This window comes from Meles meles, chromosome 2 (assembly GCF_922984935.1).
Source record: "Meles meles chromosome 2, mMelMel3.1 paternal haplotype, whole genome shotgun sequence".
NCBI classification, from domain to species: Eukaryota; Metazoa; Chordata; class Mammalia; order Carnivora; family Mustelidae; genus Meles; species Meles meles.
This window is the reverse complement of record NC_060067.1, coordinates 148,948,117-148,962,147: the sequence shown is the minus strand read 5'-3', so window position 1 is coordinate 148,962,147 and position 14,031 is coordinate 148,948,117. Positions and strand designations below refer to the sequence as shown.

At 41.1% G+C, this 14,031-nt stretch overlaps 1 protein-coding gene across 9 annotated transcripts in view; it reads right to left on the bottom strand.

The window, feature by feature from the left end:
• The window catches only part of ZNF827 (zinc finger protein 827), a 169,554-nt gene that overhangs the window by 99,863 nt on the left and 55,660 nt on the right, over positions 1–14,031 (bottom strand). For all 9 annotated transcript variants that reach the window (XM_045994052.1, XM_045994081.1, XM_045994062.1 and 6 more), the window contains exon 5: positions 5,677–5,910. In XM_045994052.1, coding sequence (XP_045850008.1) covers positions 5,677–5,910 — 234 coding nt within the window. The remainder of the gene's footprint in view (positions 1–5,676; positions 5,911–14,031) is intronic.

Sequence of the window (14,031 nt, the reverse complement as noted above, 5' to 3'; positions counted from 1 at the left end):
ATCCCAAACAGAAGAGTGAATAGTTATCACCCTGAGAAATGGTTTGGCTAAAATCTCTTATTTATCTCCAGGAATTCTTTAGAATAGGATGGTCTCTAACATGTGGTCTTTGATTTGCTGGGAAGAGGGAAAGAAGGAGCTTTTTCCTCTTAAAAAAACAAAACAAAACAAAAGCCAACATGGTCCAAGAATAATCATGAAACTTAACACCAGAGAACACTGAAAAAAGCAGTATTAACCTAAGGCTCAAAAGCAACACTATCTCGATTTACTAGGTACATGTCCCCTTTCAAAAAAAGGTTCCCAGATACTGTTATTTCGTAATAACTTAAAAAGAATCTCTACTGAAGAGATGGTCTTTTTAAAAAGTAAAATGCGGGGCGTCTGGGTGGTTCAGTGGGTTAAGGCCTTGCCTTTGGCTCAGGTCATGATCTCAGGGTACTGGGATCGAGCCCCGTATCGGGCTCTCTGCTCAGCGGGGAGCCTGCTTTCCCCCCTCTCTCTGCCTACTTGTGATCTCTGTCAAATAAATAAATAAAATCTTAAAATAAAATAAAATAAATAAAAAGTAAGATGCATGTTTGATAGAGCCCTGTCCTCCGTCAGCTTTAACCTAAGGCATTCTTCTCAGACGGACAAAACTTATTGCTTTAATTAACCGTTTCCTCAGCACAGTGCTTCTCAAAACTTAGCTGTCAGGATCACATGGAGGGCTTGCGAAAACATAGACAGCTGGGCCTCCAACCTCCGAGTTTCAATGAGGTTCAGAGTAGAGTTGAAGAATTTGCATTTCGAACATTTCCCTGTCCTCCCCCACCCATGCTGATTCTGTCAGTCTGGGGACCACACTTTGAGAAGCCCTGCCTCACCACCTACAGAGCGGAGAAGCTGGCGAGGCAAAGTCCTGGCTGGGTGGCTCTTCCCCAAGAGTCTAGCGGAAAAGAAAGGTAGAAGTCATCCAAAGGCCAAAACACACTTACGTTCAATATTTAAATAACAGCAATTACCATAATCTGCTTCTCAAACTTTTGTGGTTCATACATATTGTTTACCTTCCTGGTGTCATGCCACCTCCATTCTTGCCCACCCAAGATGCATTTCTGGGGGTTCTTCTCCCTCCTGGCCATCCTATATGACTGAAGCCATGTCTGCCCCACATGCTCTTATCATCCCTAGTGAAAGTACAAGTTTCCACGGGTGGATCCCATCTACAGCTGAGGCAATCAGCTGGAGTTTGGAATTGGGACTAAGAAATTTCTGTCTGGCTCCTCTTTTGAACAAGAGGCAAACTCAGAAGCTGCAAGAAATTTTCATTTTCCACCATGTGAGCCGGGCAAAAGAAAAGGTCCATTTGTGTGCACAGAGAAGCAGGGATGAGGCAGGGAGTGAGAGCATCTTGGTTTCCATATGGTCTTCCAGACCCCAGCTTCAGTGAAGAACTCACGCCCTCCTGCATCCCTCCCTGCTCTGGGGTTCCATAAGTTAACCCCAAACCTGGCACCTTCTATTAAATTCCCCTCGCTTGCCTAAACTGGCTGAAGAGGATTTATTATGTACAACCAAAAGGGCCATAATTAAAACGGTTAATAAAGTCAATTTTGGGGTCTCACTCCTCTCTGTTTCAGTTCACCACAGAGATTAACCTCACCTTAAACTTCATTCCACCCAAGTTTATCTGGTTCTAAATATTTCATAGCTATGAGGTGCCTGACTGGCTCAGTTGGTGGAACATGTAATTTGATTTTGGGGTCGTGAGTTCAAGCCCCATATTGGGGGTAGACATTACTTTAAAAGAAAAATTATTTTATAATATACATAATATATATTATGATGCATAATTATTATATATATATTTCACAACATCTCTATGTTTTTCAAAACCAGGCCTGCTTGGATTTTTCTACATGAGACAATTATAATTTATATTTCTCTCTAAGACTAGACTGGGATAAATGAATATAAATCAGAAATGAACAGAAATCGACTTGGTTTCCTTCCTTGTTTACAGAAATAAGAAAACCTATAGGGGTGTCTCGAACTGAGATCTAATATGAAGTTTTATTTACCATGTTAGAGAAACTTAAGTGCTTAATTTTTCATTAATGTTTCTGAAATAACTTCAGCTTTTATTTTTGTGGAATTCCCATGTTTAAAATGGCATTTTTAACCCACTACTTCTAGATCCAACCACCAACATGGTACATTTTATGCATTCATTCCCACGCAAACGTGCGGCTTCCCCAAAGGAGAAGGGGCATTTCTTCATGTCTCTCTGTCTAGCTACTCCTCTTCCTGCACAGCAGAGACTAAACAGATTATGTTTTGTGTCACCTTCAGCACTGTATCACGTCTGTGATAACACACCCATTCCAGAAGTTTGTGAGGTCGCTCGATGTTGCAAAACCAGGGTTTCATAGTGACAGGATTCTCTTCGTCTGTCTAATGTTACAGATCCTCTGTTCTGAACTTCAGGATTTTGGCCTCCTTGAATCAAGGTTTCTGGGAATTATCTTTGGCAACTCTGCACTTTAGCAGAAAAGTCTGATTGTTTTGGCTGCCTTGTGTCACATAACAACAGGTAGTCACAGACATCCAGCGGTTTCCTCAGAGTGGGTTGCTTTCTTTATGGTAATCAATTTACTTGGCCCAGCTGTCAGGCACTTGACTTCCCAATTAACAACTGGAAGTAGAACTTGAGCCGCAGGAAGGAAGAAAACTCAGATTTCCCCAAACACACAGTTAATGAAAAACTTAGCCTGGCCTCTACCTCATCTGTGTTTTCCCCACAAAATGTAAATGTCAATTTGGAAAACAATATACCTACAGACATTTCTCTACCTAGGAAGGTCTCACATGATGTTTGACTGGGCCCTGTGCCCAAGGTCCATCCTTAAGGAGTTAACACAAATTAATTTAAAACTGGAAATGAAGCAGCCACAATTGTTGACCAGTTTCCTCTTATTAGTTCAGTGAAAAGACCGAGGGCCTACACTACAGATCACATCTTCTAATCTCAAGGAAGAAAAAACAAAGAAGAAAAATCCTTTTATTCCACATCTTAGCTATTCCTTTGGTCAAAACTGGAAGAAGAAACAAAGTGTGTGATAATGCACGGGGCATACTTTTCTCATTCACCCAACTCTTACTGGCCAAAAGGATTTTCCTCAATGTGGCAGATGACCATACACGGAAATTAGCAAGGCAGGAAGCAGTAGAGACTCGTGTTTATGAGAACACCCGCGGCCAGGCTTTGGGGTATCAGCTGAGATGAAGCTAAGGCATCCCTGACTAACCTGCATGGCTGCTTTGGGAGATGAATTATCCCTCTTGTCTACTGAAGGACAGGAGCTATCACGGGAAGGGAGACTTGAAGACACCGACAAGTTCTTTATGTGGATGCCTTTCAGGACATGAATACTGAAATTGTTAAATTGCAGCTGTTGGAAAGAGAATATAGGAAGTTTTCCCCTTACATCCTTCTTCCAACAGCACTGAGCCATCTATGATAAGAAACTCTAATACCCTGTAAACCCAATAAAGGGTGAGTCCCCTTTACCTTGGGGCTTAGGAATGAAAAGACACCTGTTTTTAAGTCACATGTCTCTTTCTAGGACTGACTTGGAAACTTCACAGTCTACCTGACCATAGTCTGCTAGGGTGTAGAAGTATGGAGTTCAAAGTGCAAAACGTTTATTGAATGGATTCCATTGCCCTGGACTTCTGACTAGACCATATGCATTTAGAGGACCAGGGCTGGGACGCTATTTCTTTGACCTGAGTCTCTTGCACAAAGAACGTTGGAGGATTTTTTTCTGGGGTTAAAAAAAAAATAGTTACCTTAGTCTTTCAAACAAATTTTCATCTCCACACTAGGAAGCAGGGCAGATGCCCTTTGGAGATATGACTATGGCATCCAATCAACTGTCACCGAACTCCACAGCACATAAACTCAGCAAAAGTTGACATAAACATAAACATTTAGAAGGGCCATCGCTGTCCACAAATATCATTAAACGTGCATGGCTGTATGGCTGTATGGCCATATTCCATTTGAGGGATCTCATTATTCTCTAGGAAATGATTTCATACTTCTGTGTCCAAAATCACATCAGCTAAAAAGATTAAGATAAAATGTTTTCCTTAAAGAAAATTTTCCTTGAAATCTCATTTTGGCATATTATCTTCTGGGGCCACCCCACCTCTCTTTGCCCACAGTACTGGTTGCCCAGCAAACTCTGAAACAGAAATAGCATACACTGGGATCCTACCGACCGGAGCCACTGTTGGAAGAGGGTCACTGCAATGTGAAAGCCTATGCTATGGGAGAAGAATCAGAGAGCCGTGTGACCCCCTGGACTTGATGAGAAAAACAACAGACATATTATTCTATGTCACTGAGACCTTTTGACACAGGAAGGAGGGCTTAAGTATAAGAAAATATGTTGGCCTGAACATCGTATTTTTAAATTTTCAGCTTTCAGCAATCAGCACAGTCTTGCTAGGCCTCCCATCTGCTAAAAAGAAGCTGTACTATCACTGCAAAGTTTAGAGAAACGGGGCTATAATAAGGATGTCATAACTGTACTCTGCTTTATCTATCACGAATCATGTTCCCCTGAAGTTCCAGTGTGTTCTAAATTAACATCAAAGGAAAGAATTCTTAACCCCACCAACTGGCAAATACAGGAATTTCAGCTGTTCTGATATAATGGCTCTAAGTAAACCACTATTAATTTCTTACTTTCCAACCTACTGGTCAACCAGAAACACCATTAGAATTGCACCAAGGAAATTACAGGGAAGATCCCTAATGCATCTCTTGCTTTCATCCTCCAAGTACAGGGAATTACAAACTGAAAACAGTTTTTGATTCGTATTAGCATTCTGAATATAGTTTCTAAAAAATTGCTTCTAGTGAACTGAGGCTGGGATATGACTTGGTAAGAATATTACTATCGATACAACTTTTCTTTCCATGCTCTGAAAGTCACACCTTTGAATTGAAAAGACACTAAATTTTTACGTGCTCTAAGGGGGGCAGATGGGAGACTGGAAAAGAACCCAAAATAGATGAATTTCAAATTATAACCCATTCTCCTATCTCTGACAGGTAGATTACATTTAGATACTACTAAAAATGTGTTCATTCATCCTAAGAACTTAGATTAATTTTATAATAGTCCACTATGAAATTTTCTCTTCATAAAATCTTTTACTGCTACTCTATTGCTAATTACTACAAGCACCATCTCAACTGCTTATTACGTTAAGAAACATATTTTTAATGGTCCTTAAAAATACGGCATAAATACACACAAAAAGAAAGGCCCTCTATTAGGAAAGAATAGATATTTTGATCAATTAACAAAAGTGCTTTGTATGTCATTAGAACGCACTCAAGATTATGACCTGCATCATCTTAGAAAGCAGCAATGTTTTCCAACAATTTCCAGGAAAAGAATTCTGTATTTCACAAGACCAGGTACACAGACAACATCTGCACACAAATTCGTACACACAACGCAGGAAGGCGAGCCAAGCACCCAGGCATTCCTGAATCCGCCTCAATAATGTGATATTGCTACCATGAGGCTAATTAGAACCCATGCAGGAAGCAGCCCAGTTGGCTACAAATGAAATGAGCAGAATGTGAATATTTTAGAAGAAATCAAGTACCTGATAGTTTCATGAGAAGTTCAGACGCTGCTTTGACGGACATATCCCGCCTTAGCACATTCCCCTTCCCTTCCTGGGGCTTAAGGGTGTCCTCAGAGATGCTCGGGGCCGGCACTTCCGATTCCGGGCTGAACACGTAGCTGGACCGAGGCAAAGTGGCACTTAAGGCCTCTTCTTCCTTGGGCTCCTCTTTCACTTTAAAATTAAGATTCATGGGCTCCTTCTGATTTGCAGCTGTCAAAAGAAGAAAGGCATTGTATATATATACATACACAAAAGGCCACTCCCCCTCTTAGCTGCCCCCGGACTTTATGAAACATGGAATGCACAATCACACTACGCTGACAGCAGGAGGGACCACAACCCGATCAAAACAGGATGGGACCTGGGCAGGAAAAAATACAATACACTCCACGAGCAGCGGACTCTGAAGAACGTGCGCTTCCGAATCTTTGGAAGAGATCATATCTTAAAAAGAGTTGCCTCAACAAAGTGGACATTTTTCTCTCTGGTTTCCCTAAATGTCTTTCCTGTATAAATGCTGCCGCCTCACTGACCTGGGAGGCTTCCCCCCACTTAATCTTATTCTAAAATAATGCTTTCAGGCAATTATGCTGCCATAAAATTCTCAATATAAACATGAGTCAGAGGCAATACCCAAAGCAAAAACCTGGGGTGGGTGGTAAGGTGAGGAAGAATTTGCCAGAGAGAAGCTCAGACTAGAGATATCTTACTTTGCCTTATTATGAATGGACGCTTCTGACCCACCAACACTGGGGCACACACTTGGAACTGTTCTCCCAGTCGTGGTGAATAAACCCATATCTGTAGCTCAAGTCATCTCTGAGACCATGACGGGCATTTTTTTTTTTTTACGATTTTATTTTTAAGTCATCTCCATGTCCAACTTGGGGCTCGAACTCACAACCCTGAGATCAAGAGTAGCACACACTACTGACTGAGCCAGCCAGGTGCCCCTCATGAGGGGGCACTTAAAAAAAAAAAAAAAAAAGAAAAGCATTTATTTTGAAGTAATTTTAGATTTACAGAGATGTTCCCAAGATGGCTCAAGGAGTTCCCATATATTCTTCTCCCAGCATTCCCCGATGTTCACATCTTACATAAGCATGGTATGTTTGTCAGAACTAAGAAACTCACAACGCTATGAGCTAAACTCCAGATTTTATCCAGATTTCACCAGTTTTTCCACTAATGTCCTTTTTTCCATTTTTAGCGTGGTTGGTTGGCATGGAGTATGTGGTCAGGGCAGAGCTAACTGGCCTATTATGGGATGGCTTCTGTGGCTTGGCTACACGATAGCAGGCCTTCACCCTCTGAGCTACATACTCCCCGGGAAAGACCAAAGAGGACAAGTATTCTCCACCACCGCTGGCCACTTTCCCAGGCAGCTTGCTCCCCTCTAATAGGCCATGTAATCGGAACTTTAGGTTGGTTACAGTAGATGTCTTTTGAGAAGAAGAACTCATCCTAATACGGAGTTCTTAGTAACACTCACAAGAGTGAACCCGAAGCCCACTCCTGCTTAACAAATAAGAGGATGAATATAAATCTCCAAAGCAAGAACTTCTAACATGTTACCCACCACCTGCCTTAGCCAGTACACAAGCACAAAATCCTTTCTCCGTTGTGCCCTCGAAGGGTGTACATTCTGGAATCGCAAGTTCACACAGACGAGCATATTTAGAAACTGGGCTCTGGAGGGCTAAGGTGATGACATTTGGAAGTTTTACCACCAAAAAGACGCAGAGCTGGGACCAGAACCTAGTTCTACAAGTTGCCTGCTCTATGACCCTTACCTACCTCCACCACACCACTCCTCCACTTCTGGTCCCTGTGCTGTAACAACACTTGAATGTAACTTGACCTTTAAGTGCCAACTTTTCAATGAAGTCTATCCTGACTACGCTGTTCAGAACCACAATCGCAGCCCCATGGTACTCCCAATCTCTCTTATCTTACTTTTATCTTCCTTTTTTTTCCCAAAATACTTATCACCTGATAACTTCCGGTTAAGGTCTGAATTGTGCCCACCCTCACCAATTCTTATGCTGAAGCTCTAACCCACAACAGGGCCATATTTGGGGATAGGGAGGTAATTAAGGTTCAATGAGGCCAGGAGGGTGAGTCCCTAATCCAGCATGATGGGTGTGCTATAAGAGACACCAGGGATGCACTCACACAGAAGAAAGATCATGGAAGGACCCAGCAAGAAGATGGCCAATGTCAAGCCAAAAAGAGAAGCCTCAGGAGAAACCAATCCTGCCAACACTTTGAGCAGACTTCCAGCCTCCAGAACCGTGAGAAGTAAGTTTCCTTTGTTCAAGCCACCAAGTCTTTGATATTTTGTCAAGGCAGCCCAAGCAGACTAGTTACATTCCATTTAAGTTTCTTATTTATTATGTTAACTACTATGCTCTCTTCCCCTAACTCAAAGGTAGGCTTCAAGATGGCAATGATCTTTAACACTGATGTACCTTGAGGGCCTAGTACAGGGTCTGGCACACAGTAGGTGCTCAAAATATAGCTGTGGAATGAATAAAATATGTCGGCTACAGATTAGTGACATCTGATGGTCCTTCCCTATTACCTGTGGGAAACAAAAACTCCCAATCCTGGAATATTCCACTGAAGGCAATCAGAAGTGTTTTCCCTAGATCTGATCCTTAGGCTGGGAACAAGACCTAGAGGTAAAAGCTCTGCCATCTACACCATAGCTGAGGGGTCTGTGATAATCATTCACTTGGACTCCGGCATTACTAAGGGAGGAGTCCAGAAAAATTTCAACTAAAGTGCTTAAAATCTGGCCTTCTGGGGTGCCCAGCCAGCTCAGTTGGTGGGACATGGGACTACTGATCTCAGGGTCATGAGTTCGAGCCTCACGTTGGGCACAGAGATTACTTTACAAAAAACTAAAAACAAATAAAATAAAATACAATAAAATTTGGCCTTTGGGGGACAATGCCATCAGAATCTGAACCAAAGAGAAAAATGATGGTCTCTAGAGCAATCCTTATGTACTTCTGACCTCAGCAAGGAAGGTAGATCCTAAGATCTTTGTGTATTTAGCATACTTCTCCCCTTTCAACCATTTCCTGGGGGTGGTGGGACGGTGGGGTGGAGGGAGGGGGCTGCTGGCTAGCTTCTAAAGCTTCTCTCACTCTATGCCTTTCTTCCAGAACCCTTTATAAAATCCTCTTCCAAAAGCATCCTAGTTAGTCACCACAAAATAATTAAGTGGTGTGTTTTCTGTTAAGCCTGAAACTTTGATTCTTTGGGAAGGAATAACAGAAAGTTATGTACTTTTAAAATGCTTCTGTATCTTTTATTTTAAAACTTCTAAAAATTCTAAGATGAGGCTAAGAAAGAGATAAGAAACTATTGGAGCCCTAGAAGCAAATCCCAATTTCTAGGGAGAACAACCTTAAGCTGATGGTCTCTGAAGATAAAAAGAGCTTCTAGAAGTATTCATCACGATAAATTCTACATAAGATTTAAGAAAAAAAAAATGTATCATTGTTAGTACAACCTAGATTTAACACAACTTCAATAAGGCATTTAAAAACACAAGAGGCAAGCTAGCATGTTGCTGGATTATAAATGTGCAGGCATTTCGTACCTGGTTTTTGTTCTGACAATGTCAAGAATGACATAAATGCTGGGGAAATGTAATATAGCTAATAACAGATCACACACACACACACACAAACACACACACACAAAACCAACCCCGTGGGAAACACTAGTTTGCCCAAGTTTTAATTCTGGGTCTAAATACCAGAAATATTAATAGTAAAAAAGTACATAAAGCCTATATTTTAGGATCAATATGACTGAATAATTGCCATAGTTTTTTATTATCTTACTTTTGTCTTTTTATCCTAATTTGAAAAAACTCATTCTCTTTCTACAGAAAAAGGTGGAATTATAGATGTTTTCTTTTTTGGGGGAGGAGAACTGCTAAAAAAAAAAGGGAACCAATTGCAATTCACAGCCTACTCTTGACTTCATTCTTACCACAAAGATCTGTGCACATATGGAGCTCCATTTGTAAGAGACTTTCCCAAGCCTTACCTTGACTTCTGTTTCGGTATCTTCAAGTTTCCAGATACTCCACTTTTAACACATGGAGGAACCCCACGAATCAAAAGGTCCCTTCTCTGTCTGTTCCAAATATTTTAGGACCTGAGCCACTTTGATGATACATTATGTATATTTGTAAGTTCATGCACTCAATGGAGCTGGGCTGCCATTTAAAGGAAACAACTCAACTTTTTGAGGATTTATACAGGATGCGAGATAAAGGCTCACATAGGAAACAAATGGGAAAGCCACTGGGATAAAATGATTCCAAGTTTCCAATTCTAATGGGCAGCAATTAATTAACTGTTAAAACAACAACAACAACAACAACAAACCTCTTTAGAGCAAAGTGTCATCAGTTCACGCCGAGATCCCTTCTAAGCACCCCAAGACTATTCCATAAACTTCCTTAATAGTGCACACACTCGGCATTTGCATAGTTAACAGGAATGGTCCTTCATCGATCACAGGACATAACTATTACTACTATCTTCATTTTATGAGTGAGGGAACTAAGGTCCCAAGAAGGTAACAGCCCAACTCCCTTCCAATCACAGAGACACAGACTTCAGGGTTTCTGGCTGAAAATGCACCCACCCTCTCTCCTATCTTTCCAAGTGCCTTTGAGAGGGGTGCTACCCTAAGCAGTTGGACTATGGGCTTTGGAAAAGTGCTATGGAGTGAACAGCCTTTGTTAGTGAGAAGGGGAAAGGTGGGACATGACCTGGAGGTAAGGGGCAGAAAATGTCCCTTTCCAATAGGAAGGAGTTTTGTGAAGATCTGACGAAGAAGGTGGAGGAGGAAAACAGGCCGCACCATGGCTATTCCACTCTGTTCCGTTGGTTCCCTCTGGTGAAGGAAGATGACGCTTTCCTGGCATTTAATAAGACAGAGCCCTCTTTCAGCTCAGAATCTAGCAACTTTGTGAATGCTGAAATGCTCCATAAAAAAGGTAGACCATTAAGAATGTTATTTTCTACCTCACCCTAAAGCAGAGCCTAAGACTCTTGGCTCTGGAAGGGGCCACAGATGGGTGGTTCTCAAACAGTATTCCCAGGAATCCTAGGATAAGCTTCTGGGGTCCCAACGAGTGTTTGTTTCACATTTAAGCTTTTTTTTTTTTTTTATTAATTTATTTATTTTTATTTGCTTATTTACAGCATAACAGTGTTCATTGTTTTGGCATCACACCCAGTGCTCCATGCAGTACGTGCCCTCCCTATTACCTACCACCTGGTTCCTCAACCTCCCACCCCACCCCACCCCCTCCCGCCGCCCCTTCATAACCCTCTGGTTGTTTTTCAGAGTCCATAGTCTCTCATGGTTCATCTCCCCTTCCAGTTTCCCTCAACTCCCTCTCCTCTCCATCTCCCCATGTCCTCCATGTTATTTGTTATGCTCCACAAATAAGTGAGACCATATGATACTTGACTCTCTCTGCTTGACTTATTTCGTTCAGCATAATTTCTTCCAGTCCTGTCCATGTTGCTACAAAAGTTGGGTATTCGTCCTTTCTGATGGAGGCATAATACTCCATTGTGTATCACATTTAAGCTTTTAAGATTATTTAAGGCAATCAAAAATTTAATTTAAAAATATGTACCCTCATCTGTGTTCTAACGGAGACCACTAACGTTTACTTGGGGTGTCAAGTTAATTCAGTTGGTTTCACCGGCAATGCAGTTCTTCCTTCTGTTATCACAGGAGTGGTAGAATTCTAGTAGTAGGTCATTAATAAGGAGGTGGTTGGCTATGCACCGATCTTTCAAAAAATTCAGGGGTGTCCATATAAAACTATACAACTGTGCTCCTACTGGAGTCGACGTGCATGCCTTCAAACAGGCTTTCTCAACCTCAGCTCCACTGACATTCTGAGAAGGAAAATTTGCTGTGGAGGACTGTCCCATGCATTGTAGGATGTTTAGCAACATCCCTGGCCTTGCCCCACTAGCTGGAACTACCCCGTCATGAAAACAGAAATTTTCTAGACTTGGCCAGCTGTGTCCTAGCACACCTGTGGTTGAGAACCACTGCCTTCTGTTAAATGCCAGCTTGGGTTCAAGTGTATCTGCTTTGGTGAAGCCTCTCATGATGGTGGAGAGACAGACACACACAGATATATAGGTCTGTCTGGGTCTATCATTTATAAAGCACTTAGTAGGGGTCAGGAAGTATGTTAAGTGTTAACTTATTTGAATTAATTTATTTGCTTCTCACAACAACGCTAATCATATCCCCGTTTTGCAGTTGAGGAATGTGAGACCAGACAGAGTGAATAAACTTCCAAATGTCAGTTACCGGAGCAATACCAAAGTGGTTACTATAGGATTTCCAGGGGCCTTTACTGCATATCTGCACGTTTTGAATGCTTCTGGTCTTACGACAAGGAATGAGGGCAGTTGCTGAATGTTGTCAACTTGGAAGCAACAACTTCTTATTATTGGTCCTCTTCTTTTGAGCAGCTGAATAAATTTAATTAAAGGTATTTTGAGATCACAAGGTGAATTGTTACAAATCTACTCTCCTTTACCACAACATCCCTGTATAAATGGTATTTCTGGAAACTGCAATCAGCAAAATAAATTCAGAAATATACTAGAGGCTGATGCTGCTAGACGACCTCCCCTCATCATAACGCTGAGCCCATGTTTTATGCTTATCAAAGAGCAACTTTGCTCTGATTGCTGGATTTTTTGAATAAATAAATACAATAAATGTGAACTTAAAAAATAAAGTTCTATTAAAAACAGACATTCTATGTGTTTTATATATTGAATTGGCACTTGAGATTTTGTTTGGAAAAATGAGTTTAGTGTTTAAAAAAAAAGAAGTGAAAACCATTATTGTTTTTACTTCTTTCATTTCACGATAAGTAAACACAGGTTCAGAGAATGATACGACCTGTTTAAAATCACACAGCTCATGAACGATGGAACCAGAATCAGATCTCAACTCCCCATATTACAAATAACTACCCAAGTTCCCTTGTAAGTATATGTAAGTATGTATGACCTGCCAGGACCTGGGGGTTATTTGACAACCTGATGCACATTAGGTAAGAAAACAAAACATAAATTGCCTTCTAAAATTATAAGGAAAGCCAAGATGCAATTAAATAGTAATTAATTAGAGTGGAACATTGCTTTTAGATGTTAAGCATATTATTTTCAAATAGAATGTTTAAAACATCAGCTAAATATTTTTAAATCTTGTTCTCTAAAAAGGTAAACTACATAATTTGCCTTAAGTAGTTTTATAATTAGTGTTTGGAGAAGTTTGAGCCATCTCCTATTTCTCATTAATCCCCACCTGGGCTAATCTTTGGCCACATTTCGGTACCAATGTCCTCCAATCAGGACCACACAGGTCCCCAATGACAGTTACCACCACTGTATACACAGGGACCAAGGGAAAACAAAACAGGTCAGGGTCAGGGGTAATAACAATGAGCGGTGTCTCCAGAACTGTAAAATAAATAAATAAGGTTTTCCTCCATGAACTGAACTAACAAAATCAACACATAATGAGCAAAAGTCGCTATCTGCAGTAATCCGCTTAACAGACAGGATATCTCCCTTGTCAAAAGCAGGAAGGACAAGTCCTGGAAAACCAATCAAGTCATGAGTAAACGAGAAAGCTATATTTTAAATTCATTCTATTAACACGTACAAAGAATGAAATGTATGAACAGCAGTGAAGTGATTTGTATGTATGAACAGCATGAAGTGATTTGAGATGAGAAAAAAGAGAACCTAAAGATTGGATAATATATTTCCGACACTTTTCAGGGAAGTTGGTGACCATCTGCCCCAGATGACATCTCCTCTTGATTGTTACACTTGTCATTTTAAATTACCATGCTGACATTCTGGTTTATCCATCAGTTCTTAAATGATTTTTGTCATTGTGGAACACCCGGAGAGCCTGAAGAACTCTTGAGCTGTGGTAGACTAGAAAATGGCCATAACGGGGATTGCGTGGCTAGCTCAATCGGGAGAGCATTCGGCTCTTGATCATGGGCTTGTGAGTTCAAGCCCCATACTGGGGGTAGAGCTTACTTAAAAAAAAAAAAAAAAAAAAAAGCCTTAACAACTCCCTTCCCTGAAGCCTCACCCCTTTTTAATGTGACTTCGCAGCTCCTGCCATCAAGAGATAGAGTATATTTTCCCACTCCCTGAGTCTTGGCTGGAGTTGTGGCCTGTTTTAGTCCATAGAAGGCGGTGGAAATGATATTGGGCCGGTTCTCAGTCTAGC